The 25,560-nt window shown below is 31.4% G+C and overlaps 2 protein-coding genes across 8 annotated transcripts in view; one reads left to right on the forward strand and one right to left on the reverse strand.

The window, feature by feature from the left end:
- LOC122719301 (FK506-binding protein 2) overlaps positions 1-1,272 on the forward strand; it is a 102,747-nt gene extending 101,475 nt beyond the window's left edge. For both annotated transcript variants that reach the window (XM_043945001.1, XM_043945003.1), the window contains exon 4: positions 596-1,272. In XM_043945001.1, the coding sequence (XP_043800936.1) occupies positions 596-784 (189 nt within the window). In that variant the 3' untranslated portion in view covers positions 785-1,272. The remainder of the gene's footprint in view (positions 1-595) is intronic.
- Positions 1,273-4,244: 2,972 nt separating this feature from the next.
- Positions 4,245-25,560, reverse strand: part of LOC122719302 — a 248,040-nt gene continuing 226,724 nt past the window's right edge. For 2 of the 6 annotated variants that reach the window (XM_043945004.1, XM_043945005.1), the window contains exons 24-27: positions 25,233-25,503; positions 24,368-24,491; positions 19,581-19,748; positions 4,245-5,738 (exon numbers count right to left, since the gene is read on the reverse strand). In XM_043945004.1, the coding sequence (XP_043800939.1) occupies positions 5,665-5,738; positions 19,581-19,748; positions 24,368-24,491; positions 25,233-25,503 (637 nt within the window). In that variant the 3' untranslated portion in view covers positions 4,245-5,664. Of the gene's footprint in view, positions 5,739-13,379; positions 13,467-19,580; positions 19,749-24,367; positions 24,492-25,232; positions 25,504-25,560 lie in introns of all 6 variants that reach the window. The other 4 variants (XM_043945009.1, XM_043945008.1, XM_043945006.1 and 1 more) reach the window with 4 other exon arrangements.

Below are 25,560 nucleotides of genomic sequence, written 5' to 3' on the forward strand. Positions count from 1 at the left end.
AAATTCTCTTCAAGTTGTATAAAAGTTGAAGAAAAATAAAATAGTATACAATTTTGGATAATCGAATTATATGAATTATTATTATATTTTGAGGATAATAATATTTAATTTAATTACAACTTAGTTTAATTACAATTTAGAGATTTCATAAATTTGTAGGGAGTCAAATTTCTTTAATAACCAAAGGAATGTGCATTTTGCAAATAATTTCCAATTTCATTCTTCTGATTTTTAAATTGTGATTATGGATTTTTTAATATTATTATTTTATCGTATTTATTATGACATCCAATTAAATTCTATTTCTATTTTTTTAATAAGGAAATGTTTCTATTTATCGAATATAAATACTATACTCTAATACAAATATTAGAGTATATTCAAATATTAATTAAACTTCAAATCTAATCTCAAAAATATACAATCTTTTCTCTCTTTCTTTCTCTCGACAAATGAACAAAACAATTTCCAATAACTTTTCAAAAAATCTCCAATAACTTTTCAAAAAATCTCGATTCGTTAACAAACACGAATAAAAGAAAAAGGGGGGACGTGATAAACGTGATCTAGCTAATCTCTTGGCTTGTGTGCACAGGTGAGCGAGTATCTGAGGAAACAGATGATCGAGGCGGAGAAGGGCAGCGGCGGGGACAGCGAGGAGGTGAAGAAGATAATGGCCGACCACGACAAACTCGTTGAGGAGATCTTCCAGCACGAGGACAAGGACAAGAATGGCTTCATCTCCCACGACGAGTTCAGTGGGCCGAAGCACGACGAGCTCTGAAGCCTTCGTGCCGCGTCGCCGCGTCTCCGGGCACCGCGTCGCCGACGTGTCTCGCGCCACCACGTGTTCCCATCCAAGCGGAATCGCCTCTTCGATTCTCGTCCGATCCGCGAGGAACGCCACTGAACACGGAACACCTCCACCAATCGTGTCACCTCTCGATCCATCGATCGATCGTTTTTCCTTGTGAATTGTGTCTTCGCGAATATCATCATCCGCGAACCGTATTCATCATCATCGTATTTCACCTCTCGGCAAGGCGAAGAGGAAAGAGAGAAAACAGGATTTATCTTCATGTTTCTCGCGAGGGAAGGGCATTGGACCAATCGAAGGAGACTCATCGAGAATCATCTCTGGAAAGTTGGAGGATCTACGTAAGGAGGATCGAGAAAGGGGTATCGAGAAGTTGGAAGGAAGGAGGTTGGCTGTTGTCCAGATTGAAAGAACTTTCTTTCTATAGTGGGTTTGTGCGAGTAATTGGAAGGATTAATGGAGACATCCCCTCCTCAAACTCAAATTTGTCTATGTGTGCCTCTTTCCACGGATCGCAAATGAAGAGTTAACGTGACGTAAGAATGTCTTGGACGGCTTTCATCCATCTGTATCGTCCCTTCGATGAGGATATTTCTGTTGACGACGATTGTACGAGATCTAATAATAATAATAATAATAATAATAATAATAATAATAATCACGCGAGGACGCAAGAAACGAAGAAAAAATTCTTTCCAACGGTGCATTCCAACAATAGATATCCGCGAATCCTAAGCCTTGAGGAGGAAGAGCTCGCGAAAAGGCACGACTGGGTCGTGTGCGATCGAAAATCTGGCACGAAGCCGAGGATGTTCAACGTAATATAATTATACAGATATAGATAGAAAGAGAGATCGAAGAGAGAACGGGAGGGAGAGATAGAGAGACAAGGGTGATTATGTGAAAGAGACCGAGAGAAAGTGTTTTTTCTACACGATTATAGATGTTAGAGTAATTAAATTAAGCGCATCGACCTAAGAATCACACGCGCCAATTCTATCCCTCTCTCGAAAGCTTCTTCCTTTTTTTATCCGATTCCCCCGCTCTATCACACATGCGTACACACACATGTATACACACACAGACAAGACACGGATAAACATGATTCGCCATCCCCTTTTTCACGAGGTATCAACAAACCCCGCCGGCATTCTCGAATTTCACGCGAGATGTATATGTATATGTATATATATATATGTATCCAGGACATGTGGTGGAGAGGAACTCGATGGAGGAAGAGACGCGAGAATGCCTCGAGGAAGATCCGTGGTGGAGATGAATGGCGGTCGCTAAGAAACGCGATCTTATTTCCCCCATGATCGACGCTCTATCATTAATTACACTTTTTAATTGATACGTTTTTATTACTACATTATATTGTATGTTGTTAAAGTTGGACGAAGGTTATAATAATAAATCGTGTGTCTCGAGCACAGTTTGTTATATAAGTCGTTGAGCTTGTTTGATTCGCATTTCTGAATCTTTTCCTTCCCCAAACGAAAGAGTTTTTTTAATTGTGGATTTAATGTCTGAAATTTTGCAAATTTAATTCCTGTAGCCAGTCCTTTTCTTTCTGTTTGAGAAAAGTGGAACAGTTTATCGATTAAAATTATTTTAAAAAAATTATTTTGTACTCTTTTGAAACTGAAGGCAAAGGAAGAAATGAAATGAAAAATATTCGATATTTTATAAAATAAAATTTTACAACTTAAAGTTGAATCTTATAAAAGTTTAAATATTATTACCATCTTTGCCCTTTATAAATCAAAGAATTCGTATCATGTATTTAGATTAATAAATAAGTTATATATTATGTATTTTTAATACTTATTTCTTAAATTAATAAATTTTAATTGTTTTCTTTTGCAAAAAAAAAAAATGGCCATATATGAAATTTTGTTCTTTATCATTTCGATTTATTTTCCAATATTATCTCTTCTGTTCAATTTATAAATATACTTTAAATAAATGTAATTGAAAAATAAAAAAATAACTATTTTTTTTAACCTTAATAAATTCCATCCTCGATAAACAAATATCAGTGCAAGAGATGACCATAACAATTTAATTATATTCCATTTGGATTACTAAATTTAAATTGGTACCCTATATTTTAGGCGATAAATTTCATTGACGGCCATGTAAAACAAATTTCAATGAATTTCCCAACGATCCAATATCAATATCAAATCCCCATTTGGAATTAAATCGCGCGGATAAAACAGGACAACAGGAGGAGAAAAGTAGGTAAAAATGAATGAAACGAAACGAAACGACCCATTATTGCTGCTCTCAATTTTATTTCAAGAATTCATTTCCGCAGAAAATTACAGTAATTGCGCACGCGCGACGCCACGTGGCGCGATAATAAGATGATAATTAAATTAATTAAGTTTCTCCTCTCGCCGAATAAATCACACCGTTTACAAATATTTTCCTCTCCTAGGTATTCGAAATTCACTACCTACGATATCCGCAGAAATAAAATCGTTGTCGCGTAAACATTTTCCATTTTATTTCCTTCGTCGAAAAAGAATAAACGAAAAGAAAAAAAAAAAAAAAAAAAGAAGAAAGAAAGAAGAAAAAATGAAAAATACGTACGAAAGACATCATTTCGTACCATCGAATGGTTTCATTCAATTTCGTTCGAAACTTTCTTAAACCTTAAGAAAGAACTAAAAGTTTTTCATCGACGGATCAAAAATCGTTTGAGGCACGTTTCAATAAGATTGTCCGATTTTTCATCCCTGTCGTTCGAACTTTCAAACGGAGAAGCTTTTCAACGGGTATTTTCAATAATCCTCTCGGCCCATGCATGTTGCAAAAGCGAATTGCTTCAAGAAATATTCTTCCTTCTTTGCATACGAGTATTTATTCCTGAGAAACTGTCACTGCGCAAGATGCATTTCGAAAGTTTCTCTTTTTTTTTTCTCCTCTTCTTTTCGTGTTATTTTTTTTTTTTCTTTCTTTCTTTCTTTCTTTGAAGATGGAGAAAAGTTTCAGAAGTTGTTGTATTCACCAAGTATGTATGGGTCATTTATAAACAGTCAGCACTCGAAATATTTAAATAAATCTCTTAAGATCGATTATTTAACCTTCTCCACGTTTTACTTTCGATGAAAGTCGAATAGATAAAATATTTTGTATGTTCGATATATGAAAGACACGATTAAATTGAATTAAGTTTTATTCCATATATGAAAGTATATATTTTTTATTTAAAGTATTATATGATAAACAAAATATTTTTTACTTATCGTATTATGTGAATCAATTTTATTATAATTAAATTAAATATATTAAAATTAAAAGAATTTTAAATTTACTAATTATGTTTAAACATTTTATTATACGTGGTATGTAAAGTAAAATAATAAACTTTGCTATTTATTTTTTCGTGTCTTTCAATTTTATTAAATGTTGGAAATCTTAAAATCTTAAAATTAGCGAAGATTATTTTTATAAGCTCAAATTTTATAATTATAAAATTGTTGGAGGTAAATATAAATGAGCAAAATACAAATTCTTTGAATATTTATTTATATATATTAACCCTTGCCTCATTATCACATTAAATTCAGATATATAGATCAAACGTGAATAATATAAGTCATTTTTCACTATATATCATCACGTAAAAATCATATCATATAATTCATTACATATATATTATAGATCAAAATTAAACACGAATTCAATTCGTGATTCCATATATGAGTTTGAAGTACTCCAATGATCGTTTGTGATAAGAGACTTCGTTGTTCATTATATCACAATAATTATAATTAAAAATTAAATCGAAAGGTAAGAGGTCAATCTCGATTTATATAGAATCGATAAAATCGTTATGAAAATTATTTAATTCTTTATGAAAAGGAATTCGTTGAAAAGATTCTCCCAATTTTATTTTCAAATATTAAAAATATCTTTACGAACTTTCCATAAGATTTATGCATTAGATATATCTATTTAATCTATATAATATATGTTTTATAACAATTCTAATTTGTCAGTAAATAGTAAACTTTCTCATCTTATTTGTTATATTGTTGATGTTTGATCAAATATCTATAAAATCGTATAAAATCTGACCAAATTAATTAGAAAATAATTTATAATACAACTCCCAAAAGTATCTGGATCTATTCTATCTATATTCTCAAAAGCTATTTTAGGCCGTTTATATTAATGTCAATATATTCATTTCTGCAAATTCATTACTATTTTTATTTTATCAAATATAATTTAATTTCACATATACTTATATTCTCATTATTTATGTTCCGTTTCAAACAATTTTTAGAGATGAAAATATCGTTTCTTATGAATAGAGAAACAATATAAAACTAACTATACATTGACTTGTCTTAATCTTCCACGGAATAATCGTTTTAGATTTATAATAATCATCTAATCAAAGATTCAGAAGTATTAAGCCATATATTATGTTAGACTCTTCCACGAGGTGAGAAAAATACGAACGACAGGGATATCGATATGATAACGTCGAAAAATAGAAGGCCTCCAAGTTTCGATAGAAACAACTGCTTTCTGCCAGCGTACAGAAAGTTCGATCGAAATATATGTATATGCGTGTGTGTATATGTATATATATATCTATATATGTATACGTAGTATCTAATTCTTTAAACGTATAACCTTGGTGTACGCGATTCACTCTCTGCAAGGTGTGCTTCCTCTCTGAATTGGTCGTGTTCGTTGGCCTCCGTAAAATCGCGATGCCCTGGCCGTGTGATCAACATCCGATCGATGATTCGATGATTCGTGCTTATTATTCCTCTCCTTCCTTCTCGTGGACGAGCTACAGGGTTCGAGTTTTATCACAGTCAGTAGCCCTTGATGTAAGTGGCGATGTGCTTCTTCTCCTCTTCCGAGAGGCCGTTCTTCAGCGTTCTACGCACTACGAATCACATGGAATTTTTATTTGGATTAAGTGGAAGTGATATTATCCATGCAGGTAAAAGGTGCAGGCAGTTTTTTTTTTTTCTTTTTTTAAGTTTCGAACATTTCGTGTAAAGAGGAAAAATGGGAAGTTAGAAATGATTTATCTGAGTGAATAAAAAACACTGTATTTATAAGATATTTAGATTGTTTTATATTTTCTATTTTTATATGAAGAATATGACGTATCGAATGTCCTTAACAAATTTTGATATGTTTGTCTCCATTGTTAATATCTCTTTATTGATTGAAGATATTGAAATACTTTCAAAATTAATATTTTTTAATATTATAATTCGAATATTATGATATGAATGTGAAAATACATGTATGGATATTCTAAAAATATATTTCAGAATGTATTCCATTGTCCAAAAATATCTTTACACGAAATGTGTTTAATCAATACATTGTAAGTAATGCTATACAAATCAAACAAATATAATCATTCCAAAGTATGATTGCATGCAGTCAAACCAAAGAAATAAATCATAATTAAGTAATTTTTTCCATCATTATTTACATTGTTGATGAAAGACATCCTACTTTGTCGAAGATTTTATCTTGAGTATTCTTATTTTAATTAATATCTTGCGTGACTGATAAATAATAATAGTTACGTGTGTCTTATAACAATAAGTTAAAATTTTCATCACTGCAAAATATTATTATTTTTCATTAGTGAGAGTCTCAGTAGATTTTTCACTTCTGTTATAACTATAGATTTAATTTTATAAAAAACTTAGTGCTTATTAATTTTTTAGTTTTAGCAATTAATAAATATCAAAAATATCGAATGCTTTAGTATTATAGAAGTATTAACACCATTTCAACATTTCAGACAATGATTGATCAAGCGAGAAAATTAGTTTCCACGTTAGTATGATTGGCATTTGTTATTAACAGGATGTGAACTCGTGACTAGCAGAATAAATCAATGTTTCGCACTTGCATACATAATTATGAATAGTGGTTAATAGATTTCGAAAATTATTAAGCGCGTTCATCACCTGTAAATCGAATAATTTTCAAATATAAAATTGTTACTACCAAAATTGCTTGAGATATTTTATACTTTATCGTATATCCATTGAATTTATAAGATTTATTTTAAAATCAATATATAATAAATTTGATATTCGTTTAAAAATAGTTGATGATCGAATCAATTAATTGATAAATATAGATCGAAACATATATTCCATTATATTTTTTTTAAAACTCGATAAAAAGTTTTAAACAAAGAATTTAAAAGATAAGGATTTTCTCCTGTATCCAATTCGATTGATCAATAATGGCTATTTTCACTTCTTCGATTCCCGATGTGTATCCCAAATACGAAATCGGAAATTCGTTTGTAGAAGTCCATCAATTCTATCCACGACACGGTGAAATAACATAGAAACTAATCGGATAAAGGAATAAAAGGTCACAAAACAACAATCATTAGAAATCAACGAAAATAAAATATCATGTATATTTTTTAGTTAAGTTAAAAGCTAAATGCATTACGACAGTGAATATATATATTTGTCCTATATTCCATCGTATTTTATTTATTCAAATCTTATTCTTGACAAATGAGTGTTAATATACAAAAATATTGATTGAGTCAATTTATTTATTAAGCTATAACAATTTAAATAAACTTAAGGTGTATTATTGTATAAAAAATAAAACACAAAGTAATATATATATTAATTCTATTTCTTAATAACACATTCATTTAAATTAACAATCCTATATACAACATAATATATGCATTCCAATGACTACATCTATTCGAACAATTCAATACAGAGAAAGAATTATTCCTAATATATATCACTCTGAATATATCAGTAGATGAATCCTGGTAGTCTCTATAAAATAAAGATATTCCATATAATAAAAATACAGCGTTGGAGGTATTAAAAAAGTTAAAAAAATAATAAAAAAACGTGCTTAGATTGGCAGAAAATAACTATGCAAGAAGAAAGTATGTAAATTAATATATAAATTGCGAAGAAAAATGTTTCAAAGCTCTAGAAAAATGGCAACGCTAAGAAAAATGGTAAAAAAGTAAGTGGGAGAAGGGTAGATATACGATAAGTGTGAAAAAACTCCTTCTAAATTATATTCTCCTGATACAAAGAACGATCGAAGTAATATTTCGTTCACTCGATCGAGAATTCCAAGAATTTGACGTCAGTTCCAAGAACACTAGTAATTCTCAGAACTCGGTGTCATTTCCAAGAATTTTAGAGGTTCCGAGAATTTGACGTCATTTCCAAGAATTGCCGAAAAATTCCTGGAAAAAGTTTTCGATCGACCTCCTATCGTATCATGTTCGCCTAATACAAAGTGGAATTTTTGGACAAAAATTTTTCTTCGTCGGTCGGAAATTCGATGTTACTCTTTTTTATTTAATATCTCCTTTATTCTTCATAATATTAAAAAATGCTTGGAACAAAAGTTGAATGGTTTCGAAAGGGCTATATTATGGTGCTCTCAGTTTTTTCGTAGGTGTGCCCATAAAAAACTTGTCAAGCTCAACTTTGTTTTTTTAAATGGAATCATATATTTTTTAATGCATCAGTCGATGTATCGTGGTATTCTCTGTAAAAAAGCATTATGCCATATATAGCGAAAAATCATTGGTTTAAAAGATATTTAAACAAATTTAATTATTTTTTCAACTACAAGTTTTTTGCTACATATGCCTCGATACATTTTTATAGAGAATGCCAGGATAGATCAACGGGAGTGTTAAAAAGTGCATACTTGTGTTTGAGAAACAAACATTCCCTTTTATAAATCATCTACGCTACAATGTATAAAAAAATAAACTACAGCAGGCCGTTCCCTCCCCTAAAAGGTTTAACTTTTATTCGAAACGTTTTTTAATATCTCCAGAAACAAGCCAGATACATTGGATAATGTTATCCGGACACCGGGTATAACATATTATGTAATCGATTATTAAAAATAATCGAGATATTCCATATAAGAAAAGTACAGCGTTGGAGGTGATAAAAAAGTTAAAAAAATGATAAAAAACGTGCTTAGATTGGCAGAAAATAACTATGCAAGAAGAAAGTATGTGAATTAATATATAAATTGCGAAGAAAAATGTTTCAAAGCTCTAGAAAAATGGCAACGCTAAGAAAAATGGTAAAAAAGTAAGTGGGAGAACGGTAGATATACGATAAGTGTGAAAAAACTCCTTTTAAATTATATTCTCCTGATACAAAGAACGATCGAAGTAATATTTCGTTCACTCGATCGAGAATTCCAAGAATTTGACGTCAGTTCCAAGAACATTAGTAATTCTCAGAACTCGGTGTCATTTCCAAGAATTTTAGAGGTTCCGAGAATTTGACGTCATTTCCAAGAATTGCCGAAAAATTCCTGGAAAAAGTTTTCGATCGACCTCCTATCGTATCATGTTCTCCTAATACAAAGTGGAATTTTTGGACAAAAATTTTTCTTCGTCGGTCGGAAATTCGATGTTACTCTTTTTTATTTAATATCTCCTTTATTCTTCATAATATTAAAAAATGCTTGGAACAAAAGTTGAATGGTTTCGAAAGGGCTATATTATGGTGCTCTCAGTTTTTTCGTAGGTGTGCCCATAAAAAACTTGTCAAGCTCAACTTTGTTTTTTTAAATGGAATCATATATTTTTTAATGCATCAGTCGATGTATCGTGGTATTCTCTGTAAAAAAGCATTATGCCATATATAGCGAAAAATCATTGGTTTAAAAGATATTTAAACAAATTTAATTATTTTTTCAACTACAAGTTTTTTGCTACATATGCCTCGATACTTTTTTATAGAGAATGCCAGGATAGATCAACTGGAGTATTAAAAAGTGTATACTTGTGTTTGAGAAACAAACATTACCTTTTATAAATTATTTACTCTTGGTACCCTATGTAAAAATGTAAAGAGCATCTCGATAGCATTTATTTTTATTTTAAAAATTTTTTAATACTATTTCAGTTATATCATATTATTTTAATAATTTTATTTTATTATTATTAAATCTGAATAATAGAAATAATGTACTGAGTATAGTCTTGATTTATTTAAAAATTTTTAAAATAATTAAAAATGCATGAAGAAAATTCTTTATTCGAAGAAAATATAGAATATAAGTATGAAGGAAATAAATGTAGATTTTTATAAACTATGAATAAAAATATTTTATATCTCTGAATCAATGGCAAGACTAGAAAAAATGTATAAAAAGTAAGTATGTGAACAGGAAATATGTGATTAATGTTTATTAATTCGATTATTTGATAATTTTCAGTATTTTGAAATCATTTCTGTAATTTTCTTTTCGAAATTCAAGGATTTGAGCTCATTTCTAAAAATTAAATATTCTTGTCAACTTAAATGAAGTATCTTATTGACTTAAATGAAAGAAGAATTAATTAATCTGTGCCAAAAAAATGAAAGTACTGAAATAATAATATAGTAAATATCTGAATGATAAATTTTTCTAATATTTTATAAATTTAACAAATTTTTAATGTCACAAAGGACAGTATACGTCCTACATAATTTAATAATTCACTTTTTAATTCCACTAATCATTAAAATTTCAAATAACTAACAATTCTGAATTCGTTCTGATGCTTCAACCATCCCCTTAAACGTTACTCAACTACAATTAATGCCACTTAGCACGAATGGTTGTACATGGTGTCAATCGAAGGTTCATTCTTTCCGTAATAGCCTATCTCTGCCATCGGTCGAATTAGCCGATTTTCGCGCACCGTTGACTTCCAATTTAATGTTACTCGAATCGAATCGGTCATCTGGCAAACATGAGACCTGCCTACCTCCAATTTATTCGTCGTGGCGTTTATCGTGCAACACGTGCCACGACGCCCACGTGATCACGTTATTAACGAGACTGTGTTTATCGTGCATCGGCTGCGGCCGAACTACTTAGTAAATATTTGTGGCGACAGTCAAGAAGGATCGATACCAACGAAATTACTTGGCCCCCGCTTCTTTCGATACGGCAGCGTGTGTACCATACGCGTGTGAATAAGCGTCACAGGCCCATGGGGGTAGATCGATAGTAATTCGATTGATCGTTGCGCGAGTGACGCGGCGGCTCTTGGTGAAAGCGCTTCGATGTATCGAATGTTCTTTGGGAACGTTGAATGCTGTTTAATGAGCCGGGGGAAATTAGTTCGATGTGCAGGGTGGGATTGGAGAATTGGTTTCTGGATTACACTGCTACGTTGTGAGCGAGGTTGAATAAAGATCGTAGAGTTTCGTTTCTTAGGATTGTCTTGCAAGATTGAATTAATATTGTGGTATTATGTTTTGATTCAGCTATTGAATTTGATTTTTCATTATTTTGAATTACTTATATTTTTAAATTTCATACGAAGTAGTTACAAATCAATAACAAATTTGATAAATTTTAATTATCAACTGATTATATTAACTTTTAATTTTTAATAATTATAAAAAAAGAGGTGAAATTAATAATTTGTCAATGATTAATTCAATAAAATCGTTGAATAATATTGATTAAAATTTAATTATTACTTTGGAAAGAAATCAACAAGTTCATTAATCATGAATTCCTTGAATCAGATTTGCTTTTCATTTATCATGAAATGAAATTCTCTTATTCGAATTCATTATTCCCTCTTATAACGAATATATTGTAAAAATCGATAAGATTCGTGTCACTTTCCTGAATATTTTTCCCTTAGATTCATATATGAGACTTATTAGATAATTTATAAGCAGAATTACCTCGCAAAATGATTAGAAAGCGAAACCAATAATTGTATAGCGTATATTAACTCTATTATGTACACTTAGCATAGCATACATGAGAATGTAGATTATGTTACACAACGTATATCCCCTTAATACTGCTATTGATAATGTTAAACCGTATTTATCCTAAATGGATTCATTTGCTGATAATTGTGCTCAATATTTGCCCCGAAACGGACTGTAATTTATGGTGGAATGTAAACTCCACTGTCTATCAACAGTTATATCTATCATTTCTCAATATCTATTACTATCATCAACGAGATAGTATTACCGTAATTTCTTTCAATGATATTCTATCAATTACTATAATTTTTTCTCATTTTCTTCGATTATATATTAATATCTCTTTTCGAAACATCGTTGATTGGTTTTTAATTCGAAGTATGTAATGTTGAATTATTATTTCTTAATTAGAATTTTTTATTTTTTTCAATTTGAGAATATTATTATTTAATATAACATGTTTAGTTTTTATCCATAATATTTTTGAAAACACGAGATCTTATTTATAAAGAAAACTACACGATATTGAAGAACAAGTATCCTAATATAAGAATAATAGTAAATGTTATCATTACAAAATTACACGTTCGTGTTGAAATTTTAAACAATATTATATAATATTATGTCGAAACAATTTTTCTATATTCTTCTTTTTCTGTATAATAAGTATTCAAATTTATTGTAATATCCTTATAAGCAATATTTTTTCAGAAATAAATATAATCGTCACGTAATTTATCATAAAACTCGATTAAACTCTATTAAAATTAGGGAAACTTTAAACCGCTATAACTTCGAAGATAATTACTTTTTGTAAATGGATAAGAGACCATTAGAAGCGCTGAACCTTGCACTTTAAAACGCTTTTTTATTCATCTCGATACGACTTCCGGTTGCCGAGATATCGTCGTGTAAAGAAAAGGGTAATTTTTGATCGTTTATTATCTTCATCCTTGTCGCTTACTCGGAACTCTCGCTCGCACCTCGTCTCACTGACCTACCCCAAAGTCCAGACAAGCGACAGACGCGATTCCTGGAAATAGTACGCATTTCCACGAAAATATGTAGGTCACTGACCCATTCATAATTTCTGCCCTGTCTGAAGCGCTATGGACACTTTGAATCCCTATATCTCGGCAACCGATTGAGATATCGGGATAAAACAAAAACGAATTTCAATGGTATGGTTTTCCTTATTTTCTGAATAGATTTTGATGATAAAATCTTTGGTTTTTTTTCATATTTTTTATACGAAAGTTTCAAGTTTTATTTGTAACTTTACGTGATTTTCATAGTCTATTATCAATATTTTATCACGTAAATCGAATACTATAAAAATGTCTTTCTCAAATGCTAAAGTACGATAAAGATGCACACGCATGCAATTAAAATATATGACTCACTTCAAACACTAAAAATATTCTATATTCCAAGATTCTTAAACAAGACGTATTATTATTTCCTAATTAATCTCAAAATTTTCCATCATCGTTGAACAAGCATAAAGCTTGAAATAATCACAAGTCTCGTCAGAAATCCATTTCCAATCAAGAGATAAGAACGTCAATCTTAAAACATTGCAAGTATCGCAAAACACATGCTGCTAGGAACAAGCAAAGCATGCCCAGATAGAAAAGGGCCCGAACCAATATTCCACGTAAGAAGAAAGAAAACAAAAAGAGAATGGAAGGAGAAATGAAAAAAAAAGGGCAGAAGAGAATAGAAACAAGAATATGCAGTGTGAAAATAGAAAGAAAAGGAAAAGCAAGTTGCGTTTAATCGAAAAACCAGCGAACCTTCATCGCGTCGGTCACGATTGGTAGTCCTTCAGGGTTGGTACCCTTCCGGCGTGGTGTTGTTCTCCCTGGTGCGCGACCGCTTCACTGTACAGACAGAAAAAAAGAGGAAGGGAAAAAGGCTAGGCCACCCCGTTAGCAACCACCACCGGTTTCTACACGTATTACACATACCTACTTGCACCCACACACGTGTACGAAACCATAAGAGAAAAGCTTGTTAAGTATCATTTTCTTTATATTTACAGAAGATTTTAATAACAGATTTGTGTTACTTTAAATAATTCTTTTTTAATTCAATTGATTAGTTGTCGAAGTTATACAAAATGTTACTACGTTAGTTATACAAAATTTCATTTCTATTTTTTTATATAATTAAAAATATAACTTGTTTTTATGTTATTATGTTTTATATAGAGATATAAGTATCATATGTGTTTAATTTTTCTTTCAAATATATACGTGTATAGATATATACAATTTATTCTATGATAATATGTATTTGTACAAATATATATATATAGATTAATAATTATTATTTTCTAGTCCGATGATTAATTCATTATTATCAATTTCTTTCCCTTTCTCTCTTACATTGAAAATTTGCTATTTTACTTATATCAAGATAATTCCTTCTGAATGGTAAAAAATCGAAAAATAAAATTGTTATATCAAATTTTTCTCTTGTGATCTTTACATATACTTGCTTGTGGGTGCACGTATGTACTCAAACCATCACCACACCCTTTGCTATGCCACCTTAAACTGGATAATTTGGGGCAAAGGGGAGGAAATGAAGGAGAAAAGGGAAAATGAGCTTCTTCCGTAAAACACGCTCCTTCGAATTATTTGTACGCATGCTAGCCAATTGTTATTTTCCCTCAACTACTGGATTCTTCCCTTTCCAGACAATTGCACCCTCCATTTCGTTATTACATTATTTCCTTTATTTAATAAGCTTATATATAGCATATCATTAATGCTGAATATTTTATCGTTGATATATTAATAACATACAAAATATCTTAGCATTGTAATTTTATGTGTCTTGCTTTAAATGGAGAAAATTAATACGTTTCATTAAGAAGTATTTAATGCATAAAATAGTATAATTTGACAAAAGTATAAATTGATTAAAAATTTAGTAATTAAATATCCTTTTGAATAATATTCGTTGAAGCTTGAAATTAGCTAGAATATAATTTGAATGGTATTTTATGATGGAAAATTATATCTCTATATTTGGATTATATTATGGAATCAGAAAATTTAAAAGAAAAATATTTCAAATATTATTTAAAGCTATCTATGATCTAATGAATTTTGTTTCAATAGAATTCGAGTGTGTATATATATAGTCATAGAAAGATATTTCTGATATCTGTCAAATTGCATAAAAATATTTCTTGTATCATTATAATTAAGATACGTTTAGATAACCCTTTAGATATATCAACAAGAAAATTAATATTTATTATCAATCTTACCTTATTTTTCTCTACTGTCTTTCTTAATAAATTGAGAATAATTGATATTACTAACATAAATATAAAAACTATAAAAAAAAGAGAGAGAGGAAGGAAAGAATTCCGAAATAATAGATAAGAAAAATACTTCACACGAGAGGATCGATGGGAACAAGTTAAATGAAATTACATCTACGTACACGCTAGCAGGAGTGTATCAACAGGTTAAAGATAGATATTATCGAGTTTGAGCTTTTATACTTCAGAAACGGCGTATGTTTAATTTTCCTCCCGCTAGATTCTTACTCTACCTATCTGTAAATGTTTTCCCGAGTGTCAAATATCACTTTTGACAGATATCTTTGTCATTTTTTTCTCCAGAGAGATGGGCAAAGAAGTGTATTTAAACGAAAACTGTAAAAAACAAACTACGCGAATCCTTTGTTTGCGCAGTGAACAGAGAAAAATACGAAAAATAAAAGAAGGGGGAAAAAAAATGAATCCATAAAATGTAAATCTTAATTTTATTATGAATCATGTGAGAGGGATTTCATTCTTCCATTGATTGTTTGAAACGACGTGCGGCATAGAAATTGAAAAATTGTAGCCTATTTGCTTTCCTCCCATATATTCTTTTCACGAAAACCAACGAACTTTTCTCTACGGCATGAGTGTGTGCGTGTTTTTTCTATTTTCGTAGGGGAACGTATGCAATGTTTAATCGTTATCTCCTATCCTTTTGCACCCTCGCGTATACCCAGCAAATACCTCGTTATACGATGCAGGAAACGTTTATACTGTTGAAAAAAACCTGCCCGTGTTTTTAGAAGATTCGCAAATATTTCCTGTAATATTTATTAATCAAACGGTTTATGATGCCTTGCTGACTTGTAAAAGATATTCTTTTCTTCTTTGAATCGAAGTGGATACAAATTATGGTTATAATTAATTTATGAAAAGTTTCTTTTTCCATATTCGCTGGAATAATTTAAAAAATTGCAAATCTTATTTTAAATAATAATGAAATACACGCAAAAATGGTAAATGTTTTATTGTCTTATTTTATTGCAAAAATACGAAATAATTTAAAAAATTGTGGAATAATCGAATGAAGAATATCAATTTATTTGATAACACATTGAAAATAATTTGAGATAAATATTGCTGATGTATTGCTGAGAGACTGGAATTTTGTAAAATTTTGTAAAATAAATTTAAATTTATTTGTGAGCATCGATCACAACAAATCGTTTATCTCTAGATTTTCTAAATTTTATAACGAATTTTACGATTTTTACATATTTTTGATTTATAAACAAAATCAATTTTCATGAATCTATCGCGATATAAATTTCACGAGTTCACTTTTCACCTAACTAAAAAATAGAATTTGAGTACTTGCTAAAAATGGTAAATTTAAAAAAAAAAGAAAGAAATATATTTTTTCATCAAAAAATGTAATAAATAAAGGGTGACTTGACTATAATATCAAATATATCGATATTCGCCATACAAGAAAGCATCAAGAAGCAAATGCAAATATTATTACATACAATATATTTCCAATATATCGATCTTGTAAGTTCCATCTAATAACCATCGCCAATATAAAAATATTGCGTCGAAAATAGTCGGAAATGGTGTTTTATCACCGATATTCCAATATAAGCGTGAAAAGGAAATCTAATATTTCGCCAATTTTCAACACACAAAGTTCCATAAAAATCGTGGACACCTATTTAAAAGCGAGGGAAAAAAAAAAAAAAAAAGAAAAAGAGAAAGAAAGAAAGAGGAAAATATGACAAAATTTTTTCAATCTCACGTTAATGTCACGCCATGGGAAACGTTTTCCACGTGATTTTCTCTTTATCACAGTTATATCCCATTTTCACGGTGAAAATGGCCCACCTCGAAAGATATTTTAACATTTTATTCGCCATTTCGTTTTACACCTCCTTTTCCGCGAACTCGGTTCAAAAGCGCGCGAACTTCGAAAACGAGATTCTTAAAACGGTTCACAATAACCTGGAAAAAAAAAGAGGGGTGGCTTTCATCCGAAACATGGGAAAATCCGTCGGATTTTTCAAACGCTGACGCGTTCGACTATGAAAACGGCTCGGCCATGCTCGGCAAACTGTGAATAGGCGCAATATAAAATGCAAATGACACTTTCGCCGAACTGTGGAAGAGGGAGGGGGTGTCTCATTTTCGCGGAAAGCTGTTTAAAAAACTGCCACCGCAGATGTTGCTTAAAAAACTTGTAAAATGTACGCGATCTGCATGATACACGGTCGTGAAAAACTTTGTCGTAACCTGGACTATTTATCGCCAGTGGGGGAACAAGATCATTTTTAACCCCTTTAACGCGTTGATCGTCGCCAAAGTAGTTTTGCTTGAAAGTTTCCTTGAAGCTTAAATTTTCCTTTGAAATAATAATGCTACGTTATTATAATTTATCAGATATGATAATATTACTCTTGTCCACGATTTTTCAGCAAATTCACCCCTGTATAAATAATATAATATTCTTCTTAATAATAAGAATTTTAAAATCTTTGTAATATACTGTTTAAAAAAATCATTTAAGATGTACGTATTTTCAATTTTTGAATAAATATTAATTCTCGTTTATAATAATAAATCACTCTCTGAATCAATTTCTGAAATATTATTATTACATCCTATATAACGTGGCGATCAACAATTGGAATAATTCTTACCTCGTTCAATTTATAATTTTTCTTCACTTCGAACGTAGATGATAAAGAGATATATATATGTACACTGGTCGAAATTGAGAGGAAAGATGGAGGAAGATCGGTGCCAATAAGGTGCTCGAAGAAGATTGAAGTAACGATCGAAGTTCATATAATGTTAATGTTGCCTTCGATCGCGGGCATTTCGAATTTTCACCTCCGGACTTCCGCTTGTCGAGATCGAATCTTTATTTATGGACCGAATTTATTTTCAGAACGTTTCGAGGACTCCATTTGCAGCCATATAAATCCGGCATACGTGTTATATAATTGTTCCTTGGCCATTAATTATGAAGAGATCAACTTTAACGAAGAGATATCTTCAAGAATACAGATGAAAGTGCGTAAGCATTTGCATGCTGAGAGGAATTACGATCCTCTAGGATGTTTTTTTAATTAATATTAATGCGACTTTAAGCTCGCCTTTCTCGTTAACCGTGATAGATCGCGTCGACTGTTGGAAACAAGAAACGAGATTCCAGGAAATTGATCATCCGTCCAAGAAAAGAAAATCTATTACTCAAGTCGTTTTCTTTCTTTTATTCTTTTATCCGAATTAACAGCATCTTTTGTTACATCGAAGATCGATGATTAATGTATTCAATATTTAATATTTCTTATGTTGATATCAAATATTTTCGATCTCTTGATTTCATAATTTTCTTTAAATGCCAAATAACGATGACAAATCTAACTAGATTTTAAAATCTTATAATGGGAAGATGAAAGATTTTAAATTTTATCCTAAATTATTCTAAATTTAAATATCTTTCGATGAAAAAATAGAAGATTATAAAATTTTTACTTCTTCTTATTTCTTTCATATATCACTTAAAATTGTACATTTTTTTTTTATCAAAAATTTTTAAATCTAATTACATATTCATATTTGCTATGAATTTCAAGATTAGAATACTATTATTAGGATATTATAGAAATTAGAAATGTCAAATGACGTTGAGATCTTATCATCGAGACGATGATCGTTTAAAAAGAAGAGAAATCACGGTATAATTCAAAATCAAAAAATCAAAAACGAATCGCCATCGATCGATCGGTATCGTTGGACAAATTGGGCCAGATTAATCGCTCGTCCCTTTTCCAGAAATCACTTTCTGAATCCGCCAATTATTTATCGGCAGACAATGGCCGATCGTATCGAAATCTGCATTTTCCGTTAGACAACTAGAATTTCCGGGAAAACGCATCTCAAATCCGGACGGCGATTAATCAATCCGGCCGGCAAATCGAGCTTCATGGTCCCCGTTCCCGATGAAAAATGAATTCCCGCCCCGATTTCCAATCGATGATCATCAGCGTGACGGCTCGATCGAATCTCGTGGACAACTTTAAAAAGTGCCTGGCATCTTTATAAGACGAGATAACGACGACTGCTTTGTGTTTCGTAGAGAAATTTATAAGAATAATTGAATTGTTGAAGAAGAGACGACGATGAGGAGAAGAGGAGACGATGCAAAGAAAACACGTATGCACTTTAATAAAATTTCAAATTAATATAACTATATTAGTAATATCCATTGAAATAAATTTTATTTTTAATAATTCTTCTCAAATTATACTTAATCGGACAAATTTTTCTCATTGTTGCAACAAATACATTTTATATATCACCAGATATTACAAGATTTCACTAAAGTGAAAAAAAATTGAATAACGCACTTTTGCAAATAATGTATGTAAAAATATTTCAGAACAATTTTTTGCAAATCACTATTCATAACGATTAATGCAAATAGGATGAATAAAAAAATTGAAATCTTTTGGATAAATTTATTTAGAATGAAGTTATAAAGTAACATGGAGTCCTCGAGAGAAAAAATTGATCCATAAAACACCACTGAAAATGTATCGATAATGAAGAGCCGATCAAACGATCGATTTTTAAGAAAGAACTGATAGATAAATCGATCAGCGCGGAAGAATGGAGGGCAGGTGCAGGGTGCGGGGATCACACTTACAAGACTTACGATCGGCGTGTCTGGTCCTCTTGCGTTCCCTTGGCGTTGTCCTCGTTGCAGGCGTTTTCGTCGCCGTCTTCACCAGGGATTCCAGCAACTCATCATCGCCGTCAGTCAGATTTCCATTTGTGTTCTCGTCACGGAGCAGTGGGCCCAATGAAGTACGACCTGAAATAGAAATTTTACATTCCTTTGTGATATATGTTCAAAAGTCGAATTTATCTCTGTAAAGAGTTCGGTATCTGAATTTTAATTGAAAACGGATGAGTAATATTATTAATTATAATTAATCGTGAGATAGTAAGATAATAAAATATCTAGAATCGAAAAAAAGGATTCGATCACGTTTCGATAGTTAAAAAAACGTTTCGTGTTTAAGAAACGAGGAATCACAAACTGAGAATATCTGATTAGAAAGCGGAATATTTCTAAACTTTTCACGGAATCAACGATGAAAGATGCATTCCGGATGAATGTGTCATCATGAAAATTATTTCATCGAATCGAGGGTGAATTTGTTTGAATTTTAAAAAAAATCTAAGAGAACGAGAGAAGAATTGATAATGAAATTCTATGCAGATTATTAAAATTCTTATCAGAATTTTATTTTAAGTTACTAATAATTTAATCTTTCTAATATGTACTGACATATTAGAACTTTGAAAAATTCATGAAAAAATTATAATTTTACTTATTATTACCGAAAAAAGATTCCATTGGTATCTTAAATTGGATTTTATTTTCACAAATCTACCTGAAAATCTTCCCATTTTAGTCAATATTAAAAATTTAACGATTATTTCCCTTTTTACATTTCTATTTCTTCAGAAGAAAACGTTCATATTGTATCAGCAAAGAACACAAATTTTAAACATAAGAATCATAATTCCATTCAAAATCGAAATACAAAAATGACACGTGAAAAAATAAATCTAAATTTTCAGAAATACACCTCAAATCGTATCAAAATTCTAAAAATCTCCCAATCTCTCCCCATCACATTTTCATTCAAGAAATACAAATAGATAACCATTTTATCTTTTATCTTCTCTATCATTAACAATTCTCAGCAAAGATTTCTGTCTCCAACCAGAGAGAGACTGTATCGTCGTCTCACGACGTTTACTCGGCTCCAACTCTCTGCACAAGAGGACTGGGCCATTCTTCTTTCGGTCTCCGGTCAACTCTTGGCGGAACAGTCTCTCTCTCTATGTTAGTGGTCCGGGGGGCAGAAACTTCGGAACCGTCAAAAGCACGGTGAGTTCCTTTGAGAGCTTCTTTGAAACTCGGCTGAAAGAAGCTTCCATTGGCGGTCTCTGTGGCTGTGTAAATCCGATAGGAAGGTAGGTGCACAGGAAGAACCAGTAAAGAAGGGGTGGTGGGGGGAGAGGGTAAGAAGGAATTTCCATGAACTAGGGCCGAAATGAGGGACCAAGTTTCGCGATGTGGTCAACGTGGGTACTCGATGTCGCAGACTGCGCTGGACTTTTGTGCCCTGTTTATCCTCGAGACGGTTAAACTTTAACATCAGGATTGTCCGTCACTCGACCATTTAGATTAAACGATTTTATTGCGAAAAAAAGCTTCCTGTTTTCGACTAAAAGTTCGAATATTATTAATCAGATTAGATTTATAATTTAATTATAATTTAATCGATTGGTTTTTACGTATTATTTAATCCATGGAAAGTTATTTATAGTGTGTTTTCATAATTTGCAATTAACAAGAGTTAATTCTCAACAAGAGTTAATTCTTTGTAATTAACAGGAATAAAAATCATTCAGAGAACACAGAATTATTCATTAACTGTTACAAAAATTCAACTATTTGCATTCGTATTATATATTTTTCAAATATATCCAAACTTCAACAGTATAAAAGGATGATAAAACATATAGGCAACTTTGGGTATTTAGATATTTTATAGAGGAGCACAGGGGAGAATAAAAGGAAAGAAAAGTTATGACGGCCGTGTAGGTGAAGTAGTGCACGAGTATTGGCAAGTTTATGAGCCGTAAAGGGATGGCTTTGCCCTCCAGGACCTTTATACGCATATGGTCCACGCTGCACGAATAAAAATTCTTCTTTCAAGTGGAGAGGAAAAGAGAGAATAAAAGGTCACGATCGTAGACGATTTTGCGCGATCCCGAATGATATCAGCTTCGCTTTCATCCAACATTTCCAACATTTCGAGGAAAAGCGAGGCGATCATCGCCCATGGTGCCATCTGATAGTTAATCTTGGCGTGTTACAAGTTACCGTAAAATGGCTACTGAATCGTGGCGGAAATAACACCATTCTCGAGATACAACCGCGAGGAGAAGATTGTTTCGTTCAGGTGTGGAGAATTTGGGATTTGTCGGAGATTGGCTTCGGTAGAATCTCATCGCGTGGAATGTTATCTTATCGGGAATTTTTTTATGTCTCTTCAGATGCGATGGTATTTTGAAAAATATATTTTTTTTCTTTTCAGTATTATTAATTTTTAATAAAAATAATAAATTAAATTTGAAAAGAATTGATCCAAGAAGCTTTGATAATTTAAGTTTCTTGATATTGTTTAATAATTAATTTCTCTTTCATTTTGTCAATAAAACAAGTTAACTTTTTCCAGTAATTAGTAAGTAGTTAAGTAACTTTATCCAGTAATAGAAATAATATATATATTATATATATATAATACATTTTTAAGAAAATTTTGACCTTTTTTAAGAGAAACATCATCACGAATGTAAAAGTTCCATTTTCCATATTTTTTGCATTATATGAATTTAACTAATTAATCTTATTATTCTGCATATTTTGTCTTCTTATCATCTTATGTGACAACAAAAATTTGAAAATTTTATTTAATTGAATCTTAAACGAAAAAATTTTGATGAAGTATTACATAGCATTAACGTGTATGTCTAGAGTAGCAGTAGTAAATATCAATATGTAGTCAGACAAGTGACTATTACAGTGATAATATCATCTCTGACAAAAAATCAAAATAAATTTATATTATGATACCGCTATTTCCATTTTTATTAATTTCTTTTTTTATTTTTGTTTTTTTATTATATAATCATAGTAAGATGCAAAAGATGACTTAGGTTTAAGATCTAAATCAAGAATTAACGATTGCTTTATATTTTGATTTAATACATACAAAAATTAATTCTCAATTTGAACCGTTAATTAATTTTATAAAATAATTAATAATATCTTACACAACTTTTATTCACTTTCAGAGAAGCAATATCCTTTTTTTTCTTAAATATAAATTTTCTCTTCTTTGATCTTCTTCCTTTTCTTTCTTAGTTTATTATTCATATCACTTTACCAAGGAAACAAATTTAACAATTTTTTATCAAAAAAAAAAAACCATTCATTATAAATAAGAAGCACTCTTAAGAAAAAAAAAATACTTCCAGAAGCAAGAACAACTGTCATAAACAAGATTCCATTAGCTTTTTCGAGTCGAAAAGTCTCGAGAAAATGGCGGGAAAAAAAATTTCGGGAAAATGGTCAGGAAATATTAAAGTAAGGACGAGGAAATCCCATGTAAATCTCCCTCCCCCGCACGAGATTATCTTCTAAACGCGATTCTTGCGTTTTTTTAGCCGCACATTTCTGAAATACCGTTACTTTTCATTTTTAGATAATATCGTCAAACAAGCCAAGCTATCCCCAAATTTAGCCTCGAGAGCGTTTGCTTAAGAAGGAGCATTTATCTCTTGCAGGCCACAGTGTTGCGGAAACGAGGAGAAATTCTCGCACTTTGTTCTTATCTGGTGGCTACCCCTTTTAAGACGCGTTATATTTTCCACTCTTTTAAGAAGGACTGCGAAAACTTTGGTCCACTCCTCTTTATCCTGGGTAACAGGAGTTCGAGAGATTCTGAGAATGAAAACTCTTTTTTTCCTTTTTTTTTTTTACTTTTAAATTGCATGGATTGTTAACATTAAATTTGATATCTTAGAATATAAGTATATTTTAATACAAGATTAACTTGAAGGGATTAAAATATATGTAGTATTTATAAATATTAATAAGTTGTACGTGAAATCGATGGTTTGTTTTCAGCCAAAGAAAAATAAAAAAAAAAATGGGAGAAGAAAAAAGAAATATGGAAACATTGCAGTGATTTCTGGTGTTCGATCGAGCACCAACAAGCGACGATATTATTGCGTTTTATTGCCTTGTTCTGTATTCTACGAGCCAGACGTCGTGTAATGTAGAAATATGAAACTTGTCGATGGCAGGATATTAGAATACTTCGATCAATCGAACGATGCGTCACGCAGAAAACAGATTTATGTTGCAAATTGCGTCTAGATGGAAAAACGAACCTCACAGATGGTTTGAACGATACTCTTATTGGGAGCATAAGATCATCTATGTTGAACGTTAATATTGTAAAAATATTTCTATCATTTTTTCCTTTGTTTTTCATTCTTCCACTTTACAACAAAAAATTATAATGCCGATGAAAATAAAATTTTTAAAATAGAAATTTAGTTGAATTTTCGCATCGCATAAAATTCATCCACGTTCACCATATGTAAAATGTTAAATTTTTATCACCAACAAGCAATTTATTTTCAACTACGTGATTAAATATCGCAAACATAAAGAGAAGAACGAATGCAACGAAAGGAAAAATAAAAAAGATCGTAATCTATCGTGCGAAGCAAAAAAGGAAGAGATTCAAGCAGGAATCGCAAAGTTTAAGAAACTTGGAGTCGAGGGAACGAGTAAAACGAACGAGTAACAAGAGAAATAAGTAACAACGAAAAACTCACCATCTTTCCTCTGTCTTCTCCACGGAAGGGTGCCGTGAATACTCTCGACATCGGAGATATCGCTTCCAAGCAATTGTCTGAGTTCCGCGTCCGCGCGATCCTCTTTCGTCCTGAATTTGCCAACCTGCAACGACCAAACCAGTCGTCGAATTCATATTAGAACGAAAATTGTTGAGAGTTATATATTTTATTGCCAAACTGTATCAACGATACTGCTATTTTTCAGAAAAAAATTAACACTTTCACAATTTTTATTCAATTCCAGATAAATAATTTCAATTGCTACTAATCTCTCTCTGTTTTAGACAAAAAAGTGCAAGGACTAATAAGACATATATCCAGTATACAGTTTCTAAAATCTAAATAAATAGTCACCAGAAAACAGAAAATCATCAATCATTATAAATACAAGAGTTCATTGATCAACTTACAAAATAAAATATTATAACTTTATTCTTTCTGAACATAAATACAAAAAAAAGGAATGTAGAATCTAATTAACTAATTATACTCAAAAAAAAAGAACTATCTAATCATCTCAAAGTTGTTCTTGCACATCACAAAGATGCCAACGACCGTTGTGATTCTAAACGATCACAGTGAACCTGCGCCCTCGACAACGAGGATACGTAATCGCGGACGAGAAACGAGAGCGGGATATTAATGCAACGGTGGGCAAGAAAAGAAATTGATTCTACCCGTGGCAAAAAAAAAAAGCAATTTATTCCCCCTCGTGCCATAATGCCCGTTCACGCTCCGATAACAGTGTTTGATGAGAGGTGGCCCTTCCCAAAGATTTTCAGTCGAAAGAAAGAAAAAAAAAAAAAAAAAAAAAAGGAAAAAAATACCCTGCCCTGTAACTCACCTCTGTGATCATCTTTCCCCTGGTCTTATTTCTTTCACGGTGATTGGCTTTTTTCTCGAGCTGCTGTATCACCCTCTCCCTGGTGGTTCTGTACTCGAGCGCGAACTCGGACACGATACGGCAAAACTCGTTCGGCTTCGTGTCCTGCACCCTGTGCAACGGGATGCCCAGCCAGAGGATGAATTTGTGGAATCGATTTATGATCCGCCTGTGCACTATACCCAGCACGATTATCCTCTCCGCGCAGTCGGCCAGGAAGTCTGACATTCTGCTTCGACAAAGACCGACAGAGAAATTGGAGATTAATGTACTCTTGCTTTTATTAATA

This window comes from Apis laboriosa, unplaced genomic scaffold, assembly GCF_014066325.1.
Source record: "Apis laboriosa isolate Shangri-la unplaced genomic scaffold, ASM1406632v1 scaffold72_cov160, whole genome shotgun sequence".
Classification (NCBI taxonomy): domain Eukaryota; kingdom Metazoa; phylum Arthropoda; class Insecta; order Hymenoptera; family Apidae; genus Apis; species Apis laboriosa.